This window comes from Mobula birostris, chromosome 2 (genome assembly GCF_030028105.1).
Source record: "Mobula birostris isolate sMobBir1 chromosome 2, sMobBir1.hap1, whole genome shotgun sequence".
NCBI classification, from domain to species: Eukaryota; Metazoa; Chordata; class Chondrichthyes; order Myliobatiformes; family Myliobatidae; genus Mobula; species Mobula birostris.
The window spans coordinates 246,571,353-246,597,925 of record NC_092371.1 but is presented as its reverse complement, the minus strand read 5'-3'; the positions used below and the strand labels follow the sequence as shown (position 1 = coordinate 246,597,925).

The 26,573-nt window shown below is 42.9% G+C and overlaps 1 protein-coding gene across 2 annotated transcripts in view; it reads left to right on the top strand.

Annotated features, from left to right (window-relative positions):
* The window catches only part of mms22l (MMS22-like, DNA repair protein), a 246,989-nt gene that overhangs the window by 157,500 nt on the left and 62,916 nt on the right, over window positions 1–26,573 (top strand). For both annotated transcript variants that reach the window (XM_072251674.1, XM_072251675.1), the window contains exons 15-16: window positions 16,518–16,708; window positions 23,604–23,754. In XM_072251674.1, coding sequence (XP_072107775.1) covers window positions 16,518–16,708; window positions 23,604–23,754 — 342 coding nt within the window. The remainder of the gene's footprint in view (window positions 1–16,517; window positions 16,709–23,603; window positions 23,755–26,573) is intronic.

The window sequence follows — 26,573 nt, the reverse complement described above, 5'->3', positions numbered from 1 at the left end:
AATTTCTTCTCTTCCTACTTCACTCTTTTTTCATTCTCTATTCTGGCTCCCCTCTCACCCCTTCTCTTCTCCTCACCTGGCCATCACCTCCTCCTTCCTATGGTCCACTCTCCTTTCCGATTCCTCCTCCTACAGCCTATCCACCTATCACCTCCCACCCACCAAGCTTCACCTATCACCTGGCCTGGAATGCACTGTCAATGGTGGTAGGGAGGCAAGTACATAACAGGCAGTTAAGAACTTCTTAGATAGACACATGGGAGAGAGAAAAATGGAGGGTAGCGTAGAAGCAAAGGGTTTGGTTAATTTTAAAGTAGATAAAAAGTCATCAAAACATTAAGGGATGAAGGGCCTGTACTGTGTTGTAATATTCAATGTTCTGTATCTGATAAGAATGTTACCCTACCTGCTGTGGAAAATATTTTGGAATTGAAGTATTGTTTAGCATAAATCTTTTACATGACTGAGATTCTCCTAACTTTCTTGGGAACTGTTTAATAAATTAAAAGTTAATTGACTATTGTTCTCTCCATTTGAATTCTCCAGAGTTCAATGTTATTGGAATTATCAGTTGATGTTTTTCAATTAGAGTAGAAAGGAGTTATTTGTTTCTAGATTCTGGTTCATACATAAATCTTTTGAAGGATGCGAGTAAGTCGATCAAGCTATGTGACATGACAAAAGATATCTGGGACTTTATGACTCAAAGTTTAACAAGCCAAAGTGAAAGTCACAGTTTCAGCCTCATTTGGAGTATTGTATCCAGTTTAAGTAGAACCCTCCACACCTCACCCACCACCTCTACATTATCATTTCCAATCAGAGTCACCTTATGTACAGACACTCCTGTGCCTAGTGTCACCTTATGAACATACAATTAATCTATGTATATCTTATGTATTTTTATTATTGTTTTTTATTCTTTATCTTATTGTGATTTTTTCACTGTATCAGATTCAGGGTAACAACTATTTTTTTCCCCATTACACTTGTGTACTGGAAATGACATTAAACACCCTTGAGTTTCTTGAATGTCAGCGATTGAATACTTGACAAGGACAATTTTGCAAATGTACCTGGAATATGGTTTTCTTCTAAATCGCACACCAGTTGCATTTGAGATTATGTCAGTGTTATTGAATCACTCCTGTCGTTTACTGTGGTACCCAATGACAGCACAATCTTACAGTCTTCCTGATGTTTACAGTGGTATCCAAAGACAGCACAATCTGATTGTCTTCCTGATGTTTACAATGGTACCCAAAGATAACACGATCTCACTGACTTCCTGAAGTTTACAATGGTACCCAAAAACATTACAGAATCACTGACTTCTTGACGTTTATAGTGGAACCCAAAGACAGCACAACCTCACTGACTTCCTGAAATTTACAATGGTACCCAAAAACAGCACAGAATCACTGACTTCTTGATGTTTATAAATAAAGGCATCCGTTAGTCTTGCGAGACCATGGATCTGCACCTGGAAAGTCTTCACTCTCCAGAGTGTAGGCCTGGGCAAGGTTGTATGGAAGACCAGCAGTTGCCCATGCTGCAAGTCTCCCCTTTCCACGATACTAATGTTGTCCAAGGGATGGGCATTAGGACCCATACAGCTTGGCACCAGTGTCATCGCAGAGCACAGTGTGATTAAGTGCCTTTCTCAAAGACACAACACACTGCCTGGGCTGGGGCTCGAATTCATGACTTTCAGGTCGCTAGTCGAATGCCTTAACCACTTGGCCACGTGCCACTTGATGTTTATATTGGTGCCCAAAAGTCTGGATGAAGGGTCTTGGCCTGAAACATCAATTGTTTACTCTTTTCCTTAGATGGTGCCCGATCTGCTGAGTTCCTCCAGCATTTGTTTGTGTTCCTTTATAACACTCTGTTGAGTGCAGACAATGACGGTTGTTCCAATGGCATTATCTTTCCGAAAGTAAGCTGTCATCTACAATTGATCAGAAATACGGCAGTTGTAATAGCAGGACTGCAAACAATCGATTTGTAATTATAAAGGCTTGTTTGTCAATTTGTCTGTTTGTGTTGGGTGGCAGCTTTCTCTCTGTCACAACATGGGAAGCTCAGCTACCAAAATGTACCCACTTGGGGTGCCCAGGTTGCAGAGCAGGCTGCCTGCCTGGATTGAATTCAGTCCCAGCAGTGATGTGCAGTGGCAGCAGAAAGTTTCCGAGCTGGGACGTCACTTCTTTCCAAGCGCATCGAGTCTCAGTGGTTCTTAGCAGTTTGGAAGGTCGCCCTATTGAGAACCAAATCATATTATGTTGTATTCATATAGCTCAGCTGCATCTCGACAACAATTTAATAATGCAAACACAATAATACTGTTTGAGCTTTAATACAGACTCCCAATTGACTTGACCAAATGATAAATGAACGAAGAAATGGTGGCACATTTCAACAGGTTGTTTCTAATAAGCATGATATTTAGTTTATCAGCCGACTGGTATAATACATTCTACCCTAGACTTACTGATAGATTTGTTAATGCCTCCTTTGCAAAGGAAACATTGATTCCCTGCAGAGATATCTGTATTAAACCTTTGGAAACTTGCAACTTCAATATTAGATTAAGTGGCAGAAACACTGCTGCTGAAGAGAGAGAAAATTGAGAATGTTATTGAATTCATGCCCCATCGTCTCAGAATGAGATATAGTATTTTATAGAAACGTGGTTTCCTTATAACAGACAACAGAGCTGTTTATATTCATTGGCTTTGATTGGTGAACAGCCTACACAGGAGTTTGAGCTGTATATTTATTATTGCATTTTAAAGAATTCCTATCATTAAAGTTTTTGTTATTTTTTACACTAGTCTTATAGCTTTTGTGCTTCATGAGCATATTTTGATGTTCATGAAGATTGAATATACATAATCTCAATATACACTCAGTGGCCACTTTATTATGAACACATGTACACCTTGTTAATGCAAATATTTAATCAACCAATCGTGTGGCAGCAACTCAATGCATAAAAGCATGCAGACATGGTCAACAGGTTCAGTTGTTGTTCAGACCAAACATCATTCTGAAACCTCCAGTACTTAATAAAGTGGTCACTGAGTGTATGTTTGAGGTCTTCTGCTGCTGTAACCCATCTAATTCAAGGTTCGACATGTTGTGCATTCATTGCCGCCTTCTGTCAGCTTGACCTCCATCATTAACAAGATGTTTTCACACACAGAACTGCTGCTCACTGGATGCTTTTTTGTTTTTTGCACCATCCTCTTTAAAATCAAGACAGCTGTGCAAGAAAATCGCAGGAGATCAGCAGTTCCTAAGATTCTCAAGCCACCCCATCTGGCACCAGCAATTATTCCATGGTCAAAGTCACTTAGATCACATCTCTTCCCCATTCCGATGTTTGGTCGGAACAACAACTGAACTGCTTGACCTTGTCTACAGTCTTTTATGCATTGAGTTGCTGCCACATGATTGGCTGATTAGGTATTTGCATTAATGAGCAGGAGTACAGGTGTATCTAATAAAGTGGACACTACCGCACAGAAACAGGCTCTTTGGCCCATCTAATCTGTGACGAACTATTATGCTCCTAGTGCACCTGGACCATAGCCCATGGATGAGAGGGATATGGGTTTGAGTTTCCCAGAAACTGATGACCTCTTGAGATTTTCACACGCAACAGTCTCTGGAGTTCACAGAGAATGGTGCGAAAAACAAAAAAAATCCAGGCAAAAATGTCTTGTTAATGAGAGAGGTCAGAGGAGAATGGCCAAACTGTTTCAAGTTGACCGGAAGGTGACAGTAACTCAAGAAACCACACATTACTACAGTGGTGTGCAGAAGAGCATCTCTGAGCACACAACATAAGATCCTTGAGGTGGGTGGGCTACAGCAGCAGACCATGAACATACAAGTCAGTTAACCGACATGTCAGTCCATGGCCTCCTCTACTGTAAAGATGAAGCCACACTCAGCTTGGAGGAACAACACCTTATATTCTGTCTGGGTAGCCTCCAACCTGGTGGCATGAACATTGACTTCTCTAACTCATGTTAATGGTCCCCCCTTCCACATTCCACAATTCCCATTTCCCTCTCTCACCTTATCTCCTTATATGCCCAAACCCCCACCACCCACCCCCCTGGTGCTCTTCCTTCCCTTTCTTCCATGGTCTTCTACCCTCTCCTATCAGATTCCCCCTTCTCCAGCTCTTTAACTCTTTCACCAATCAACTTCCCGGCTCATTACTTCACCCCTTCCTCCTCTCCTGGTTTCACCTGTCACCTACCACCTTGTACTTCTTCCTCCCCTCCCCGCATCTTCTTACTCTGATTTCTTGTCTTTTTTTCCAGTCCTGATGAAGGTACAGCAGGCGGTGAAAAAGGCGAATGGTATGCTGGCATTTATAGCGAGAGGATTTGAGTACAGGAGCAGGGAGGTACTACTGCAGTTGTACAAGGCCTTGGTGAGACCGCACCTGGAGTATTGTGTGCAGTTTTGGTCCCCTAATCTGAGAAAAGACATCCTTGCCATAGAAGGAGTACAAAGAAGGTTCACCAGATTGATTCCTGGGATGGCAGGACTTTCATATGAAGAAAGAATGGATGAACTGGGCTTGTACTTGTTGGAATTTAGAAGATTGAGGGGGGATCTGATTGAAACGTATAGGATCCTAAAGGGATTGGACAGGCTAGATGTAGGAAGATTGTTCCCGATGTTGGGGAAGTCCAGAACGAGGGGTCACAGTTTGAGGATAGAGGGGAAGCCTTTTAGGACCGAGATTAGGAAAAACTTCTTCACACGGAGAGTGGTGAATCTGTGGAATTCTCTGCCACAGGAAACAGTTGAGGCCAGTTCATTGGCTATATTTAAGAGGGAGTTAGATATGGCCCTTGTGGCTACGGGGGTCAGGGGGTATGGAGGGAAGGCTGGGGCGGTGTTCTGAGTTGGATGATCAGCCATGATCATAATAAATGGCGGTGCAGGCTCGAAGGGCCGAATGGCCTACTCCTGCACCTATTTTCTATGTTTCTATGTTTCTGTGATCTCGGCCTGAAACGTCAACTCTTTATTCTTTGCCATAGATGCTGCCTGAACTGCAGAGTTCCTCCAGCATTTTGTTTGTGTTACAACATATAGCCAGTGACCACTGAGTGCATCTTGAATATAATTTGTTTTAATTGTTGCTTCATGAACAAATAATGGCAAACATTTCAAGAGAATAGAGTGTTTTCATTGATACCCGATTAATCTCTGTATAATACAATACTATCTGGTATCTGAGCAGCAGATTCCTGGTCAAATTATCAACACGTCTTCCTTTGTGTGTCAGCGAGGATTCTGTTGGTTATAATAAGCACTGTTTATCTAACAAAGGATGTGCAGACATTGGAGAGGGTTCAGAGGAGGATCACAAAAATGATTGCCAGAATGAAAGAGTTATCAAATGAGGAGCGTTTTATGTCTCTGGGCCTGTCCTCACTGGAATTCAGAAGAATGAGGAGTGACCTCATTGAAAACTATTGAATGGTGATAGGCCTTGATAGTGTGGATGTGGAGTGGATGTTTCCTATGGTGGGAGAGAGGGCACAGGTAGAGTGGGTGTGGAGAGGATGTTTTCTTTGGTGGGGGAGAGAGCACAGCTCACAATCTCCTTAGAACAGAGATGAGGAGGAATTTCTTTAGCCAGAGAGTGATGAATCTGAGGGATTCATTGTCACAGGTGGCTGTGGAAGCTGAGTAATTGGGTATATTTAAGGCAGAGGTTGATAGATCCTTGATTAGTCAGAGCATGTAGGGTTATGGGGAGAAGGAGGAAGTTCAGGGCTGAGAGGCAAACAGATCAGCCTTGATCAAATGGTGGAGCAGACTTGATGCACCAAATGGCATAATTCTGCTCTTATGGTCTTATAGTACAAGTCATTTGTCCCAAGGTGTTGTGCTGACCTTTTAACCTGCTGCATTTTACTACCGCCCAAGTGCCAATCTAAGAGTTTATTAGAAGTCCCTAGAGAACAAATCTTCCACTCATTTTGCCTTGATCCCATCAAGGAGTAGTCTATATGAAAGTTCAACTGCTTAAGACCTGTTGCTGCCTAGCAAAGCGACACAAGGCCCAACACACAGGTGCAATTGCGAAAAAGGCACACGGATGGCTGTACTTCATTAGGAGTTTCAGAAGATCTGGTGTGTCACCGAAGTCTCTAACAAGTTTGTATACATGTATTGTGCAGAGAATTCTGACTGGTTGCTTCACCGTCCGGTATGGATGCGCCACTGCACAGGGCTGGGAAAAGCTGTAGAGGGTTGTAAGCTTAGCCAGCTCCATCATAAGCACCAGCCTCCCCAGCATTGGGGACACCTTCAAAAGGCCGTGCTGCAAAAAGGCGGCATCCATCATTACGTACCCTGATCACCCAGGACATGCCCCCTTCTCATTGCTACCATCAAGGAAGAGGTAATGGAGCCTGAAGACATACACTTAACGTTTCAGGAACAGCTTCTTCCCTTCCGCCATCAGATTTCTGAATGGACAGTGAGCCCATATACACTGTCTTACTATTATGCTGTCTTTACGGGGATAAGGCAGGAGAGTAGAGTAGAGAAGGAAAATGGATCAGCCATGATCAAATGGCAGAGCTGGCGTGATGGGCCAAATGGCCTAATTCTGTTCCTGTGTCTTACGGTCTTATCATCAAAATGTGATATCTTAAAAAGGCATCTTCCATCATTAAGGACCCCCATCACCCAGGATGTGCCCTCCTCTCATTGTGACCATCAGGGAGGAGGTACAGGAACCTGAAGATGCATGCTCAACGTTTAGGAATATCTTCTACCCCTCCACCATCAGATTTCCAAACAGTCCAGTATTTTAATGTATTATGCTGTACTGCTGCCACAAAACATCAGATTTCATGACAAATGCCAATAGTAATAAACCTGATGCTGATTCTGACATGATACAGAAGGAAATATGGATTATCCAAGTCAGATTGTTGTGTTCAGCAATTCCTGTTGTTCACAGATTGTACAACAGTTCCTGTTGTGTTCAGATTGTTCAGCGGTTCCCATTGCATTTGATTGTCAGGCAATTCCTGTTGTGTCTGGAGTGTTCAGAGGTTCCTGTTGTGTTTGGATTGTTGAGCAGTTCCTGTTGCATTTGATTGTCAAGCGATTCCCGTAGTGTTCAGATTGTTCAGTGGTTCCCATTGTGTTTTGGATTGTTGAGCGGTTCCTGTTGTACTAGGATTGTTGAGTGGTTCCTGTTGTGTTCAGATTGTTCAGTGTTTCCCATTGTGTTCGAATTGTTCAGCGATTTCTGTTGTGTTTGGATTGTTGAGCAGTTCCTATTGTACTAGGATTGTTCAGTGGTTCCTGATGTGATCAGATTGTTCACTGGTTTCCATTGTGTTCGAATTGTTCAGCAATTCCTGTTGTGTTTGGATTGTTCAGCGGTTCTAATTGTGTTTAGATTATTCAATGGTTCCTTTTGTGTTCAGTGGTTCCTGTTGTGTTTGGAATGTTATAATTTTAAGGTGATTGGTGGAAATTATACGAGGTATGTCAGAGTTAGGTGGTGGCTGTGTGGAACTCCTTTTCAGTGATGGTAGTAAAGGCAGATACGTTGCAGACATTTGGATGAGCACATGGATGATAGAAGAGTGGAGGGAGGGTTAGTTTGATCATAGAGTAGGTTAAAGGTCGGCACAATATTCCGGGCTGCCAAGCCTACACTGTGCTGTAATGTTTTATGTTCTATTGTCTAGGCATAAAGCCAATCATGAGAATGTCTCATCTTCTCTGTGTTATTTTTTTATTTTGTATTTGCACATTTTGTCATTTACATATTAGTTGTTTGTCGGTCTTTGTTTCTGTGTAGTTTTTCACTGATTCTATGGTATTTTCTTGTTTCCCGTGATACCCGCAAGAGAATGAATCTCAGGGTTGTATATAGTGACATAAATGTACTTTGATAATAAATTTGCTTTGAACTTTGAATCCTTCATTTTTTCTGCCACTTTCTTTTTGACCTATCTTCATTTCTGACTTTTTCTATCTTTATGCGGTATTTTTAAATTTTAAAATTGCTCCAGTTAAAATTGCAAGGTTTTTAATTCTCTTCTGGCGCAACAGCTTAAAGCATTAGAGACAGCATCAAAGCAGTCAGCAATGGCAGCAATATCCCTGTACTGTTGCTTTGCAAAAGACTAAGAACCAGATTATTAAGTAAACCCCCTGCTAGTAAAACAACTGTGCACTGTAATTGGAAGAGTTTTCTCTGAAGTGTGTACCTCCTGTCACACAGTATCACATACCGGTGTATATCAGGAAGGCAATGCATGAGAGCACAATGCAATCAAAGAAAACTGCATACTGTACCTGCAGCTGGGTGATGTAAATATACGTTTGCTTCTATGTAATGGAGCAGGTGTAATATCGATGAGTCCTGCATTTAACAGAAAAAAAATATTCAAAATAAATGTATCTCAAGGAATCTTAATCAGGACATGACTAATTTAATCTAGAGAATAGAACAGTTGGCTCCATTCTGCAGCTTCCCCTCCCCCACCTAATTTGTTTTTGGGTTTTAGTTCTATGTGTTTTAATTTTTTTAAGATTTGAATTTTGTGATTTTATTAAATATACAGCTGGAAATGTTCAAGATAGGAGTAGCCAGTTTGTTCACCTCCCAGCTTCTCACATCATTGCTCCCCCACTCACTCACCTACCCTTCCCCCTCACCTGGTCTCACCTATCACCTATCACCTGGCAGCTTGTACTCCTTCCCCTCCCCTACCCACCTTTTTATTCTGGCATCCTCCCCCTTTCCTCTCCATTCCTGATAAAGGGTCGCAGCCTGAATCGTTGACTGTTTATTCCTTTCCGTAGATGCTGCCTGAGTTTCTCCAGCATTTGTGTGTGTTGCTGTAGATTTAAAGCATCTGCAGGATCTCTCGTGTTTCTGAATCCGTCTCTAGTTTTAATAATTCAAGGTGATTCTGATGCAATAAACATCTATTGCAAACCAGTTTCACATTCAGAGAAATAGACTTCATTTGTAAATTGTTGCAGCAATTTCCTAATTGCTCAGCTTCCTACCATAAGACCACAATCTGTGTGGATTGGAAATAACATTTCCACCTTGCACTGGTGCACCTCAGGAGTGTGTGCTTAGCCCACTGCTCTAATCTCTATACCCATGACTGAGTGGCTAGGCATAGTTCAAATGTCACCTATAAATTTGGTGATGTCAGTAGAATCTCAGATGGTGATGAAAGGGCGTGCAGGAGGGAGATATACTACCTAGTGGAGTGGTGTCATAGCAACAACCTGACACTCAACATTAGAAAGATCAAAGAGCTGATTGTGGACTTCAGAAAGGGTAAAATGAAGGAACACACCAATCTTCATAGAGGGATCAACGTGGAGAGAGTGAGCAGTTTCAAGTTTCTGGGTGTCAGTATCTCAGAGGACTTAACCTGGTTGCACCATATTGATGCAGCTACAAAGAAGGCAAACCAGCAGCTATATTTCTTTAGGAGGTTGAAGAGATTTGGTTTATCACCTAAATGCTCGAAAACTTCTTCAGATGTACCACGGAGAGCATTTTGACTGGCTGCATCGCTGTCTGGTATGGGGTGGGGCTACTGCACAAGACCGAAATAAGTTGCAGAAAGTTGTAAAATTAGTCAGGTCCATCATAGTCAGGTCCAAAATCATTAGAATCTGGCATGGTGCCAGAGCAAATGTCACTCCCCTCTTTAAGAAAGGAGGAACGCAGCAGAAAGGAAATTATAGACCAAGTTAGTCTGACCTCAGTGGTTGGGTAGATGTTGGAGTCTGTTGTTAAGGATGAGGTTATGGAGTAATTGGTGATATAGGACAAGACAGGACAGAGCCAACATAGCTTCCTTAAGGAAAAATTGCCTGAAAAACCTGCTGGAATTCTTTGAGGAGATTGCACGTAGGATAGATAAAGGGAGTGCAGTGGATGTTTTATATTTGGACTTTGAGAAGGCTTTTGACAAGGTGCCACACATGAGGCTGCTTAGCAAGATGAGAGCCCTTGGCATTACAGGAAAGTTACTGGCATGGTTAGTACATTGGCTGATTGGTAGGAGACAGTGAGTGGGATTGAAAGGATCTTTTCTGGTTGGCTGCCAGTGACTAGTGGTGTTCCGTAGGGGTCGGTGTTGGGACCACTTCTTTTTATGCTGTATATTGATGATTTAGATGATGGAATAGATGGCTTTGTTCCCGAGTTTGCAGATGATACGAAAATTGGTGGTGGGGCAGGTAGTGTTGAGGAAACAGGTAGGCTGCAGAAGGACTTGGACAGATTAGGAGAATGGGAGTGGCAAATGAAATACAATATTGGAAAATACATGGTGATGCACTTTGGTAGTAGAAATAGATGTGCAGACTATTTTCTAAATGGGGAGAAAATCTAAAAATCTGAGATGAAAAGGGACTTAGGAGTCCTTGTGCAGAACACCCTGAAGGTTAACTTGCAGGTTGAGTCGGTGGTGAGGAAGGCAAATGGCATGTTAGCATTCATTTCAGGAGGTCTAGAATACAAGAGCAAGGATGTGATGCTGAGGCTTTATAAGGCACTGGTGAGGCCTCAACTTGAGTATTGTGAAGAGTTTTGTGCTCCTCATCTAAGAAAAGATGTGCTGGCATTGGAGAGGGTTCAGAGGAAGCTCACAAGACGATTCCGAGAATGAAAAGGTTATCAAATGAGGAACATTTGATAGCTCTGGGTCTGTACTCGTGGGAGTTTAGAAGGATGAGGGGGGATCTCATTGAAACCTTTTAAATGTTGAAAGGCCTAGACAGGGTAGATGTGGAAAGGATGTTTCCCATGGTGGGGGAGTCTAGGACAAGAGGGCACAGCCTCAAGATAGAGGGACATCCATTTAAAACAGAGATGTGGAGAAATTTCTTTAGCCAGAGGTTGGTGAATTTATGGAATTTATTACCACAGGCAGCTGTGGAGGCCAGGTCATTGGGTGTATTTAAGGCAGAGTTTGAATGGTTCTTGACTGGCCACTGCATTAGAGGTTACAAAGAGAAGTACAAGGAGTGGGGTTGAGGGGGGGAAAGAAGATCAGACGTGATTAAATGGTGGAGCAGACTTGATGGAGCAAATGGCTTAATCTTCCTCCTATGTCTTATGGTCTATGGTCTTGTGGTCACTCAGTGATTCAGGAACAGCTTCTTCCCCTCTGCCATTCAATTTTTAAAAGGACATTGAACTCATGAACACTACCTCCCTACTTTTTTTAAAATTTCTATCTTTGCACTACTTATTCTAACTATTTAATATATATATATATTTACTGTAATTCAGTTTTTTAAAATGTATCCTGTATTGCATTGTGCTGCTGCCACAAAGTTAATAAGTTGTGCAACATGTGCCGGTGATATGAAACCCGATTCTGATTCTGAGCAACTGAAGGGCGGCATGGTAGTGTAGTGGTTAGCGCAATGCTTTACAGCACAGGCAACCAGGGTTCAATCCCTGCTGCTGCAAACTGAAAGGAGTTTGTACCTTCTCCCTGTGACTCCCTGGGTTAGGGTCCCTGCTTGTACATTCATTCCCACAGTCCAAAGACACACCGGTGAGTAGGATAATTAGTCATTATGAATTTATCGGTGATTGAGCTTGGATTAAAGTGGGAGATTGGTGAATGGCATCTGCTCTGTATCTCAGCAAGTAAATAGCTCCTGAACTGCATTGAAACCCTATAATTTATCTTGTTATGCAGGATGCAAAACTGTTCAGAATAAAACTGTTCTCAGTGTTAAGAGTAGATCATATTTGATGCATTATTTACAGTCATACAGACTGCAGCGTGGAAGCAGTTTGTGCTGAACTATTATTCTGCCTGCTCCCATTGACCTGCACCTGGACCATCACCCCCCATGCTCATCTCAACCTGTTTAAATTTCTCTTAAAGGTTGGAATTGAACCCGCATTCCCCAGTTTTTGTGGCTCTTGTTCCACACTCTCGCCACTCTCTGAGTGAAGAAGTTCCCCTTAAATATTTCACCTTTCACCTTTAACCCATAACCTCTCCTATTCTCAACCAACATCAGTGGAAAAAGCCTGTGTGCATTTACCCTATCTATACCCCTCTATCAAATCTCCCCTCAATGACCTGTGCTCCAGGGAGTAAAGTCCTAACCAGATACTTAGTTATACAATATTTAACTTTCATTATTGTAGGTGAATTTTGTCTGAAACAGTCAAGCCATGGAGCGCTAGTGGTGTTACACTCTAAAGGATCTATCTTGAAAACAAGCAGTAATTTATTAACGCAAACACGAGGAATTCTGCAGATGCTGGAAATTCAAGCAACACACATCAAAGTTGCTGGTGAACGCAGCAGGCCAGGCAGTATCTCTAGGAAGAGGTACAGTCGACGTTTCGGGCCGAGACCTACTCCACTCTCTGAGCTAATCTTTATATTATAATGTTGGAAAATATAATACAGCTTTTAGATTCATGATTATTTGTAGAATATGGAGTGAAATTTACCTGAACTGCTTGTTTGGAGTGAGCAACTATTAAAAACAGTCCTGAGGATGATGAGCAACACAAGCCTACAGATATTGGGTCCTGAGTACAAAAAATAAGGGGAAAATACCCATTTCACTTTACAGACACTGCCTGACACATTGAATCTCTTTGGCAGCTCCATTCTTGATCTGAGAACTGGTTCAGAATTGACAGGTAGAGTTGGGTATGAAGATAAAATTCTGGCTTTATTACCCTTCAACCATCAGGATCCTGAACCAGTGAGGATGACTTCACACGCCTGAACTCTGAACTGATTCCACAGACTACAGATTTCCATTCAGGGACTCTACAAATCATGTTATATATAGTGCTGTGAAAAAGGTTTTCACAGTACTCATATATATAGCTAGGGTGCCTAAGATTTGCACAATACAGTAGTAATTTTATTTATTGCCCTGCACTGCTGCTACAAAAAAAAACAAATTTCATGACATATGTGAGTGATGATAAACCTGATCCTGATATGGGTCTCTATTGTGGACTGAGAGTGGGAAGTGGACAGGGAGAGGGGGATTATGGTTGGGAAAAGGAGAAGGGAGAGGGGAGGGAGTGGGAAGCACTGGAGAGACATTCTGTAAAGATCAATAAACCAAATGTTTGGAATCAAATGACCTTGCCTGGAGTCTCAGGGCTGGGTATTACTGCACCTGCGCCACACCGAGCCCCTGGCACCTGTCCCGCACCCCTCCTGCAGCACTCCGCCCTCACCATTCCCAATAGCCTTTGCTTCCGCCAGATTTAAAACTCTCTCTCTGCTGCATATTGACAAATACTAAAGTCTTAGGCACCCTAGCGATACATATGAGGCTATATATCTGTGCCTGAGACTTTTGCGGAGTACTTTAGATTTGTATTCTTTATTTGCACAATTTACCTTTTGCACATTGGTCCTTTGTCAGACTTTATGTAGGTATAGTTTTTCATAAAACCTGTTGTATTTCTTTATATTCTTGATAAATTTCAGGGTAGTAAATAGTGGCACATACAACATGTACTTTGAGAACAAATTGTCTTTGACTTTGACTTACTTGTCACACGTATATTGAAACCTCAAAACAAACAGCATTTGTGTCCATGAATGACACAGTCCGAAGATTGTGCTGGTGCTGGGGGCTGGGGTAACTCAAAAGTGACGCTATGCTTCCAAACAGAATAGCATGCCCACCAATTTGTGACCCTAATCCGTATATCTTTGGAATGTGGGAAAACACCAGAGCGCCTGGAGGAAACTCTATACAGTCACAGGGAGAAGGTGTAAACTCCATACAGTCACAGGGAGAAGATAGAAACTCCTTGTAGACAACAGCGGGAATTGAACCTTCATCTTACTCCCTGTGCTATAAAGCGTTACATGAACCACTATGCTGTGATGAAAAGGTTGCCATAAAGCTTTGTGGGTAGTTTCACTGCTTTCAGAGATTTAATGTGGTTACAGTTTATAAGACCATAAAATAGGGGAGCAGAATTAGACAATTGGGTCCATTGACTCTGCTCCACCATTTCATCATGCCTGATCCAGTTTTCCTGTCAGCCCCAATCTCCTGCCTTCTCATCTTCATGCTCTGATTAATCAAGAATATGTCATAATGTTTAATATTAATGTTTATCATTTTAAAAATCTAAATATAGTTAAGTTCAGTGGAATTTGATATTAGACCTTCGTTGAACTTTATCCATTTGATGCCACTGAAAGGACTTAATTCTGGTCATTTAAGCAATTTATTATTTCAAACATGATTTTAAAAAAATAACTCTTTACTCTTTAGTACACAGCTCTTTTCAGTCCAGTTGGAATAATTTTCTATTCTCGAATTTGACGATTGCTCCTAAATCTTCGGACTGTGGCCCTCAGGTTAAACTCTACTGTCTCTTGTCATTACCTCTCCTTCTCAGTGTGAGGAGTTGCTGAGTGATTCAAGCCTTGGCTTCAATATGTAACGAGGTGGGCGGGTTGGGATGAGAGGCATGGGGGGTGGTGGAAGCGTTGTGAAGAATAGAGTACAGTGAAGTGGAATGTTAAAATGATCAGAAACCAAGCAAGTGAGGGAATGAACATGTACAAAGTACTACAGAGAGAGTGAAATGTCTGTTCTGGGCAGGCAATTTTCCACCTTCTCCAGTGCAAAGGCAATAATTATAGATGTTCAAAATGAAAAGAACCCACTTTGCCCAATTCCAAAAAGGAATTTCTCATAATACAGCATGAGATTAATTTCTACTTCTTTACCGTAACAAGTTCTCACCATTGCGTGGGGAATAAATGATCTGTCATATAATCAATCACTAGAAAATTTAACAACTCTGAATGCTCAGGTGAAAGAATAACGATTAGCTTTATTTGCCACATTCACATTGAAACATACGGTGAAATGTCTTGTTTGCATCGACAACCAACACAGTCCAAGGTTACGCTGTGGACAGCCCAGAATAGAAATTACTTGAAAACACACACTCAGTGATTCAGGATTAGCTTCTTCCCATCTGCCAACAGATTTCTGAAAGGTCCATGAACACCACTTCGTGTGCAACCCTCTCACCGGGGTTCATGTACAGACTTAGCTCATTGGCTAACCCTGCTGACAGCCACGTGACTCGGCAGTGAGAAGGCCACCTTCATAACAGATCGGATACAGCATAAAATTATAAAGAGACTATATTTATCAATTTCAGCTTTATCAAATAGTTAAGAGAAAAAAAGAAAAATAAACAAAAGGGCCCTTTACAGTTAAATCAGTGTAAATATTCACCTAAATGTTGTAGTGGGTGGCTGTTCCGCTTTACTCACAGCAGTGAAATCTCATCACCAATCACAGGCAGAACTTCCCTTCTGGAGCTTCTTTGTCTCACAAAGCACTCCATGCATTAGGGTCTCCCCTTCAGATAGGATACGCCAGACGTCTTCCCTAATCCTCTCCTCTCTGCACCTCCCGCCAAAATACTCTGAACTTGACTGCTAGCCGTCAGAAATATCTCTCTAGAACTTTCTCCCCATCCCACCATCCTGATTGGCTGACACAGTATTCTTAAGTTAGCAACATGGCTCCTTTATCCGAAACCAGCAGGGCACATTGCTTTTTCAGAGAACTGCTAAAATAAAATACTTCACAGCATAGCAGTAGAAATCTTAAGCAGTGCATTCTATGTGATTTATAGTAATGTTATAGCTTTGCACTGTACTGCAGCTGTCAAGTAACACATTTCATAAGACTATAGAATATAGGAGCAGAATTAGGCCATTTGGCTCATTGAATCTGCTCTGGCATTTCATCATGGCTGATCCATTTCCCTCTCAGCCTCAGTCTCTTGCCTTCTCCCCGTATCCCTTCATGCCCTGACTAATCAAGAATCTATCAACCTCTGCCTTAAATATACCCAATGACTTGGTCTCTACAGCTGCCTGTAGCAACGAATTCCACAGATTCACCACTTTCTGGATAAAGAAAATCCTCCTCATCTCCGTTCTAAATGGACATCTGAGGCTGTGTCCTCTGGTCTTAGTCTCCCAAACCATAGGAAACATCCTCTCCATATTCACTCTATTGAGACCTTTTAACACTCGATAGGTTTAACTGCGATCCCCCTCATTCTGTGAATTCCAGTGAGTACAGGCCCAGAGCCATCTAATGCTCCTCATATGATGCCTGTCAATCCCGGTATCATTTTCGTGAACTTCCTTTGAGCCCTCTCCAGTGTCAGCATATCCTTCCTTAGATAAGGGATCCAGAACTGCTCGCAATACTCAAGTGGTGCCTCACCAGTGCTTTATAAAGCCTCATCATTACATCCTTCCTTTTACCTTCCAGTCCACTGGAAATGCTATTATTGCATTGCCTTCATTTTCTTGCTTTTTTATTTTATATAAGACAATGATAATAATCCTGATTCTGGTTCTGAACACTCCTTACACAATTCACAATATCCTTATTTGGTCTGCTTTTCTCAGGAGTGTGAACAAGCGCTTGGTCCAGCTCATTCAGCAGGTTCCCCTGCCTTCTCACAGCCTTCCAGCACCGTTAGTTGCCAAAGAGCGCCACCTAGTGATCGCCAGTGCTCTCTGGAAGAATTTCTTCCCCTTCGTGAAGAGCCAAAGACTGTCACAGACACCTTCTTCGCAGACAGCTGATGTGGCTGCAGGTCAGTACCTCCCTGTTACAGGTCTTTGAAAATTGCCTCATAAGGCCGAGAGTGGGGTTAATGACAGGATTCTTAGCACTGTGGAGGAACAGAGGGATCTTGGGGGTCTACGACCAGAGATCCCTCAAAAGTTCTTGCTGAGGCTGATCGGGTTGTTATGGTGTATGGTGTGTTGGCCTTAGTTCATCAGGGGATTGAGTTCAACAGCCTTAGTGGTACAGCTTGATAAAAAAAAAGATGGAATATTGAGTTCAGTTCTGGTCCCTTCGTTATAGAAAGCGTGTGGAAGCTTTAAGGAGGGTGCAAGGGACATATACTGGGATGATGCCTGGACTGAACGAGCTTGGGCTTTTCTCTTTGGAGCAAAGGAGGAGGAGAGGTGACGATAGAGGTGTAAAAGATGATAAACATTGATCCAATTGACAGCCAAAGACTTTTTCCCAGGTAGCAATGGCCCTTAGAAGGAGGCTTAATTCTAAGGAGATTGAAAGAAAGTGTGGAGGGATGTTAGAGGTATTTTTTTTTTACACAGAGAATGGTAGATGTGAAAAACACGCTGCCATTGGTGCTGGCAGAGGCAGACATATTAAGGATGGCACATTGATGATAGAAAAATGGAGGACTATGCATGAAGGAAGGGCTTAATTGATCACGGAGTAGTTTAAAAGATCTACACAACATCGTGGGTCGATGGCCCTGCACTGTGCTGTACACAGTACGTAGCAAAGAGAAACGAATTCTACTCCTACTTGTTCAGGAGAATATTTCCAAATGTGATAACTGAAAACACAAAGAGATCTGCAGATGCTGGAAATCTTGAGGAGCACATGCAAAATGTTGGAAGAACTCAAAAGTTCAGTCAGCATCTATGGAGATGAATAAATAGTCAACATTACGGGCCAAGACCTTTTATCAGAACAGAATAAGAAGAGGAGACCAAACACCCAGAGGAAGCCCACATGGTCATGGAGAGAGCTTACGAATTCCTTAAAGACAAAGTTCAAAGTAAATGTATTATCAAAGAACATCTATGCCACCATATACAACCCTGAGAATCATTCTCTTGCAGGCATACCCAATAAATTCATAGAATAATAACACAACAGAATCAGTGAAAGCCTGCACCAATCAGTGTGCAAAAGACAACAAACCGTGCACACACAGAAAGAAGTAAATAATAATAAGCAATAGATATCGAGAACTTGGGATGAAGAGTCCTTGAAAGTGAATCCATAGGTTGTGGAAGGTTTCAATGATGGGGCAAGTGAGGTTGAGGGAAGTTATCCTCTTTGGTTCAAAAGCCTGAAGGTTGAGGGGTAATAGCTGTTCCTGAACCTGGTGGTGTGAGTCCTGAGGCTCCTGTACTTTCTTTTTGATGGCAGCAGTGAGAAGAGAGCATGTCTTGGGTGGTGGGTGTCCTTGATGATGGATGCTAACTCCCTGTGACAACACTCCGTGTAGATGTGCTCAATGGTGAAGAAAGCTTCACCATTGTCAAGGGCAGGTCATGCCTTACGAGCCTGATTGAATTTTTTGAGGATGTGACTAAACACATTGATGAAGGAAGAGTAGTAGATGTGGTATATATGGATTTCAGCAAGGCATTTGATAAGGTACCCCATGCAAGGCTTATTGAGATGGGATATTGGGAGGCATGGGATCCAAGGGGACATTGCTTTGTGGATCCAGAACTAGCATGCGCTCAGAAGGCAAAGAGTGGTTGTAGACGAGTCATATTCTGCAAGGAGGTTGGTGACCAGTGGTGTGCCTCAGGGATCTGTTCTGGGAAATTACTCTTCGTGATTTTTATAAATGACCTGGATGAGGAAGTGGAGGGATGGGTTAGAACATAGAATAGTGCAGCACAGTACAGGCCCTTAGGCCTACAATGTTGTACCGACCCTCAAACCCTGCCTCCCATACAACCCCCCACCTTAAATTCCTCCATATACCTGTCCAGTAGTCTCTTAGATTTCACTAGTGTATCTGCCTCCACCACTGACTCAGACATTGTATTCCACCCACCAACCACTCTCTGAGTAAAAAACCTTCCTCTAATATCCCCCTTGAACTTCCCACCCCTTACCTTAAAGCCATGTCCTCTTGTATTGAGCAGTGGTGCCCTGGGAAGAGGCGCTGGCTGTCCACTCTATCTATTCCTCGTAATATCTTGTATATCTCTATCATGTCTCCTCTCATCCTCCTTCTCTCCAAAGAGTAAAGCCCTAGCTCCCTTAATCTCTGAACATAATGCATACTCTCTAAACCAGACAGCCTCCTGGTAAATCTCCTCTGTACCCTTTCCAATGCTTCCACATCCTTCCTATACTGAGGCGACCAGAAGTGGACACAGTACTCCAAGTGTGGCCTAACCAGAGTTTTATAGAGCTGCATCATTACATCGCGACGCTTAAACTCTATCCCTTGACTTATGAAAGCTAACACCCCATAAGCTTTCTTAACTACCCTATCTACCAGTGAGGCAACTTTCAGGGATCTGTGGACATGTACCCCCAGATCCCTCTGCTCCTCCACACTACCAAGTACCTTGCCATTTACTTTGTACTCTGCCTTGGAGTTTGTCCTTCCAAAGTGTACCACCTCACACTTCTCCGGTTTGAACTCCATCTGCCACTTCTCAGCCCACTTCCGCATCCTATCAATGTCTCTCTGCAATCTTTGACAATCCTCTACACTATCTACAACACCATCGACCTTTGTGTCGTCTGCAAACATGCCAACCCACCCTTCTACCCCCACATCCAGGTCGTTGATAAAAATCACGAAAAGTAGAGGTCCCAGAACAGGTCCTTGTGGGACACCACTAGTCACAACCCTCCAATCCGAATGTACTCCCTCCACCACGACCCTCTGCCTTCTGCAGGCAAGCCAATTCTGAATCCACTTGGCCAAACTTCCCTGGATCCCATGCCTTCTGACTTTCTGAATAAGCCTACCATGTGGAGCCTTGTCAAATGCCTTACTAAAATCCATGTAGATCACATCCACTGCACTACCCTCATCTCTATGCCTGGTCACCTCCTCAAAGAACTCTATCAGGCTTGTTAGACATGATCTGCCCTTCACAAAGCCATGCTGACTGTCTCTGATCAGACCATGATTCTCTAAATGCCCATAGATCCTATCTCTAAGAATCTTCTCCAACAACTTTCCCACCACAGATGTAAGGCTCACTGGTCTATAATTACCCGGACTATCTCTACTACCTTTTTTGAACAAGGGGACAACATTCGCCCCGCTCCAATCCTCTGGTACCATTCCCGTGGACAACGAGGACATAAAGATCCTAGCCAGAGGCTCAGCAATCTCTTCCCTTTCCTCATGGAGCAGCCTGGGGAATATTCCGTCAGGCCCCGGGGACTTATCCGTCCTAATATATTTTAACAACTCCAACACCTCCTCTCCCTTAATATCAACATGCTCCAGAACATCAACTTCACTCATATTGTCCTCACCATCATCAAGTTCCCTCTCATTGGTGAATACCGAAGAGAAATATTCATTGAGGACCTCGCTCACTTCCACAGCCTCCAGGCTCATCTTCCTACCTTTATCTCTAATCGGTCCTGCCTTCACTCCTGTCATCCTTTTGTTCTTCACATAATTGAAGAATGCCTTGGGGTTTTCCTTTACTCTACTCAACAAGGCCTTCTCATGCCCCCTTCTTGCCCTTCTCAGCCCCTTCTTAAGCTCCTTTCTTGCTTCCCTATATTCCTCAATAGAACCATCTGATCCTTGCTTCCTAAACCTCATGTATGCTACCTTCTTCCACCTGACTAGATTTTCCACCTCACGTCACCCAATGTTCCTTCACCCTACCATTCTTTATCTTCCTCACCGGGACAAATTTATCCCTAACATCCTGCAAAAGATCCCTAAACATCGACCACATGTCCATAGTACATTTCCCTGCAAAAACATCATTCCAATTCGCACCCGCAAGTTCTAGCCTTATAGCCTCATAATTTGCCCTTCCCCAATTAAAAATCTTCCTGTCCTCTCTGATTCTATCCTTTTCCATGATAATACTGAAGGGCAGGGGACCTGACCCAGTTCGTTACCTAATACTAGATCTGGTATGGCATTGCCCCGAGTCGGCCTGTCAACATACTGTGACAGGAATCTATCCTGGACACATTTAACAAACTCTGCCCCGTCTAAACCATTGGAACTAATCAGCTGCCAATCAATATTAGGGAAGTTAAAGTCACCCATGATAATAACCCTGTTATTTTCGCACCTTTTCCAAAATCTGCCTGCCAATCTGCTCCTCTGTATCTCTGCTGCTACCAGGGGGCCTATAGAATACCCCCAGCAGAGTAACTGCTCCCTTCCTGTTCCTGACTTCCACCCATACTGACTCAAAAGAGGATTCTGCTACATTACCCACCCTTTCTGTGGCTGTAATAGTATCCCTGACCAGTAATGCCCCCCCCCCTCCTCCCCTTTTTCCGCCCTCTCTATCCCTTTTAAAGTGCTGAAATCCAGGAATATTGAGAATCCATTCCTGCCCTGGTACCAGCCAAGTCTCTGTAATGGCCACTACATAATAATTCCATGTATGTATCCAAGCTCTCAGTTCATCACCTTTGTTCCTGATGCTTCTTGCATTGAGGTACACACACTTCAGCCCTTCTACCTTACTACCTTTACATCCTTTATTCTGTTTCTCTTTCCTCAAAGCCACTGTTAGATCTGGCTTTACTTCACTTCTCTCACAGCTCTATCGCTCCAGGTCCCATCCCCCTTGCAAATTAATTTAAACCCTTCCGAACCATGCTAGCAAACCTACCTGCAAGGATATTGCACCCCCTCAAGTTCAGGTGCAACCCATCTAATCTGTACAGGTCCCACCTTCCCCAGAAGAGATCCCAATGATCCAAAAATCTAAAACCCTGCACCAACTCTTCAGCCACGCATTCAACTGCCATCTTCTCCAATTCTTACCATCACTATCATGTAGCACTGGCAGCAATCCTGAGAACGCTACCCTTGAGGTCCTGTTCTTCAGCCTTCTACCTAGTTCCCTTCTGTCATGCACCTGGACAGAGACATCCCAGACCCTGGCACCCAGGAAGCAAGAAACCATGCGGGTGTCTTTCTCACGTCCAGAAAATCTCCTGTCTGCTCCCCTGACTATAGAGTCCCCAATGACGACAGCTCTCCTCTTCTCCGTCCCACCCTTCTGCACCACAGGGTCAGACTCAGTACCAGGGGCCCTGCCACCGTGGCTCACACCTGGTTGGTCTTCCCCACCAACAGTATCCAGGGTAGTTAGTAAGTTTGCTGATGACACAAAGGTTGGAGGTGTTGTGGATAGTGTGGAGGGCTGATAGTGGGACATTGATAGGATGTAAAACTGGGCTGAGAAGTGGCAGATGGAGTTCAACCCAGATAAGTGTGAAGTGGTTCATTTTGGTAGGTCAAATATGATGGCAGAATATCGTATTAATGGTTAGACTCTTGGCAGTGTGGAGGATCAGAGGGATCTTGGGGTCCGAGTCCGTAGGACACTCAAAGCTGCTGCACAGGTTGACTGTGTGGTTAAGAAGGCATACGGTGTATTGGCCTTCATCAATCGTGGAATTGAATTTAGGAGCTGAGGGGTAATGTTGCAGATACATAGGACCCTGGTCAGACCCCACTTGGAGTACTGTGCTCAGTTCTAGTCACCTCACTACAGGAAGGGTGTGGAAACCATAGAAAGGGTACAGAGGAGATTTACAAGGATGTTTCCTGGATTGGGGAGCATGCCTTATGAAAACAGGTTGAGTGAACTCGGCCTTTTTTCGTTGGAGCGACAGAGAATGAGAGGTGACCTGATAGAGGTGTATAAGATGATGAGAGGCATTGATTGCGTGGATAGTCAGAGGCTTTTTCCCAGGGCTGAAATGGTTGCCACAAGAGGACACAGGTTTAAGGTGCTAGGGAGTAGGTACAGAGGAGATGTCAGGGGTAAGTTTTTTTATGCAGAGAGTGGTGAGTGCGTGGAATGGGCTGCCAGCAACATTGGTGGAAGCGGATACAATAGGGTCTTTTAAGAGACTTTTAGATAGGTACATGGAGCTCAGAAAAATAGAGCGCTATGGGGAAGTCTAGTAATTTCTAAGGTAGGGACATGTTCAGCACAACTTTGTGGACTGAAGGGCCTGTATTTTGCTGTAGGTTTTCTATGTTTCTATGATGGGGGACTGGGCTGACTGCAGCACTTTCTGTAGGATTTTCCATTGAAGGGCATTGGTGTTTTCATAACAGGCCATGATGTTGCCAGTCAATATATTCTCCACTACATATCTATAGAAGTTTGTCAGAGTTTTAGATGTCATGCCAAATCTTTGCAAACTCTTAAGGAAGTAGAGGCACTGCCGTGCTTTCTTCATAATTGTGCTTATGTGCTGGGCCAAGGATCGGTCCTTCAAAATGATAGTATTTATTTTGGCGATGTGTATCGAACACTGTAAAGCATTACATTAACCATTACACTACTGTACTGAACTTTTGGAGTCTGTTTATTTGTTTACTTTTTAAAAGCTTGGCAGCTGTTGGCGCTATATAGTTCTTTCACTGGTGACATTTTGAACTTCACAATTTTCGGTTTTCACTTTTGTTTTTTCTGTGTTAATCCTATAACTAATGATTCTGTGAAAATCATTTGAGCCAATGAACTGGATAGAGTCATAGAACATTATAGCACAGATTGATAGCTCAGCACGGTCCAGGTGGGACAAAACGTCTGTTTTATGCTGTAGTGCTCTATGGCTATGTTACAAAAACTCATCCTGCGCTGTGACCAATGCACAAAGGATAGTTTTTTATATGAGGATTAACATTGTTTGTATAGGTTTTAATAAAACTAGAATATTCTATATTTCAGGTTTTACGCTCTTAGCAATAGATATGCCAAGCACCGCGCCGTCAGATCTCCAACCACAACCTCTCATAAGTATGATGCAGATATTTGGCTGGGATGATATGGTGCACCCCCAGCTGGTGTCTCGATATCTCAGTCATCTCATTCAAAACAGGTAAAATACTGAATCTTTTCTTGACTTTGTATTCTCTCATTTTATTGTAAGCCTCCGTCCCTGCCAATGGTCAGCACTAGGCTCCAGCACCTTGTTCTCACAGGTGTAATGCAAGACTTTGAACACATATCACAGTCTGAGTTTTCCTACTCAGGTATGTTACATCCATTTATCAAAGTTCAAAATAAATTTATTATCAAAGTACAAATATGACTCCGTATACTACCCTGAGATTCATTTCCTGCGGACTTTCACAGTACATAGAGTCACAATAGAATCAATGAAAACCAGACAAAACAAGATGGACAAACAACCAATGTGCAAAAGGCATCAAATTGTGCAAATGAAAAAAGTAAAAACAAATTAATATTAAAAATTGAAAACGTGTGTGTGTATGGGTGTCTGTGCATATACATATAAACCATATCAAGTTACATAGAAAATAGGTGCAGGAGTAGGACATTCGGCCCTTCGAGCCTGCACCGCCATTTATTATGATCATGGCTGATCATCCAACTCAGAACCCCGCCCCAGCCTTCCCTCCATACCCCCTGACCCCCGTAGCCACAAGGGCCATATCTGACTCCCTCTTAAATATAGCCAGGGAACTGGCCTCAACTGTTTCCTGTGGCAGAGAATTCCACAGATTCACCACTCTCTGTGTGAGGAAGTTTTTCCTAATCTCGGTCCTAAAAGGCTTCCCCTCTATCCTCAAGCTGTGGCCCCTCGTTCTGGACTTCCCCAACATCGGGAACAATCTTCCTGCATCTAGCCTGTCCAATCCCTTTAGGATCTTATACGTTTCAATCAGATCCCCCCTCAATCTTCTAAATTCCAACGAGTACAAGCCCAGTTCATCCAGTCTTTCTTCATATGAAAGTCCTGCCATCCCAGGAATCAATCTGGTGAACCTTCTTTGTACTCCCTCTATGGCAAGGATGTCTTTCCTCAGATTAGGGGACCAAAACTGCACACAATACTCCAGGTGTGGTCTCACCAAGGCCTTGTGCAACTGCAGTAGTACCTCCCTGATCCTTTACTCGAATCCTCTCGCTATAAATGCCAGCATACCATTCGCCTTTTTCCATGCCTGCTGTACCTGCATGTCCACTTTCAATGACTGGTGTATAATGACACCCAGGTCTCGTTGCACCTCGCCTTTTCCTAATCGGCCACCATTCAGATAATAATCTGTTTTCCTATTTTTGCCACCAAAGTGGATAACTTCACATTTATCCACATTAAATTGCATCTGCCATGAATTTGCCCACTCACCCAACCTATCCAAGTCACCCTGCATCCTCTTAGCATCCTCCTCACAGCTAACACTGCCACCCAGCTTCGTGTCATCCGCAAACTTGGAGATGCTGCATTTAATTCCCTCATCCAAGTCATTAATATATATTGTAAACAACTGGGGTCCCAGCACTGAGTCTTGTGGTACCCACTAGTCACCGCCTGCCATTCTGAAAAGGTCCCGTTTATTCCCACTCTTTGCTTCCTGTCTGCTAACCAACTCTCCACCCACACCAATACCTTACCCCCAATACCGTGTGCTTTAAGTTTGCACACTAATCTCTTGTGTGGGACCTTGTCAAAAGCTTTCTGAAAATCCAAATATACCACATCCACTGGTTCTCCCCTATCCACTCTACTAGTTACAAGTTAATGGGTATTCAGGGATATTTCATTGAAACACAAGTTGTTAAGTGTAGGGTAGATATGTTGGCTTGTTTTGACCTTGGATCAGCATTCAGGGCAGAAGCAAAAAGACATTTCTCCAGAAAGCGTTGACAGTTCGGACTGATCAATCAATGACTCTATGGAGATTACAATGCTCCAAACAAAAACACAGATCCACATTATTCTTACCAATTTATGCTTGGAGAAATACACTTAAAATTTCATTATTTTAATTTTGTATTCGTGTTCAAAATACTAACGTCAGACTTAAATTTTCTTTGTCGCAGAAGCACATTGAATCTCCACAGTTTCCACATTGAATCTCCAGATTCCATATTGAATCTCCGATTTCCTTATTGAATCTTCACAGTTTCCACATTGAATCTCCAATTTCCACACAATCTCTACAGTTTCCACATTGAATCTCTACGGTTTTCACATTGAATCTCCACAGTTTTCACATTGAATCTCCAGTTTCCACATTGAATCTCTAGTTTCCACACTGAATCTCCAATTTCCACACTGAATCTCCACAGTTTTCACATTGAATCTCCAATTTCCACATTGAATCTGCAGTTTCCACATTGAATCTCCGCAGTTTCCACACTGAAGCATTACAGTTTCCATTAACACCAACTTCAGGGAGCGGTGTCTCAGAAAGGCAGTGTCCATTACTAAGTACCTCCAGCACCCAGGGCATGCCCATGTCTTATTGTTACTATCAGGTAGGAGATACAGAAGCCTGAAGGCACACACTCAGCGATTCAGGAACAGCTTCTTCCCCTCTGCTATCTGATTCCTAAATGTACATTGATCCTTTGGACATTATCTCACTTTTTTAATATACAATTGTAATGTTCTGTAAGGTTTCACTGCTGATGTAATGGCCTCTCTGCAATGTTTCACTGCTAATGTAATGGTTTCTCTGCAGCAGCAATGTTTGGGTTATGAGTAGAGATAATGGAGTCTTTGGAATATCCACCATCCAATGAGAGGCCTGTTGTTCTTTCTTGTGGGTCTGAGAGAAGGGATTTTGTGGTCTTTTGTCAGCGAGGGATGAATAGAAGAGAAGACGCCAGTGGAGAGAGTTGGTAGACCCCGGATGGAGTGGATTTAGAGCGAGGGAGCAAGGGTCA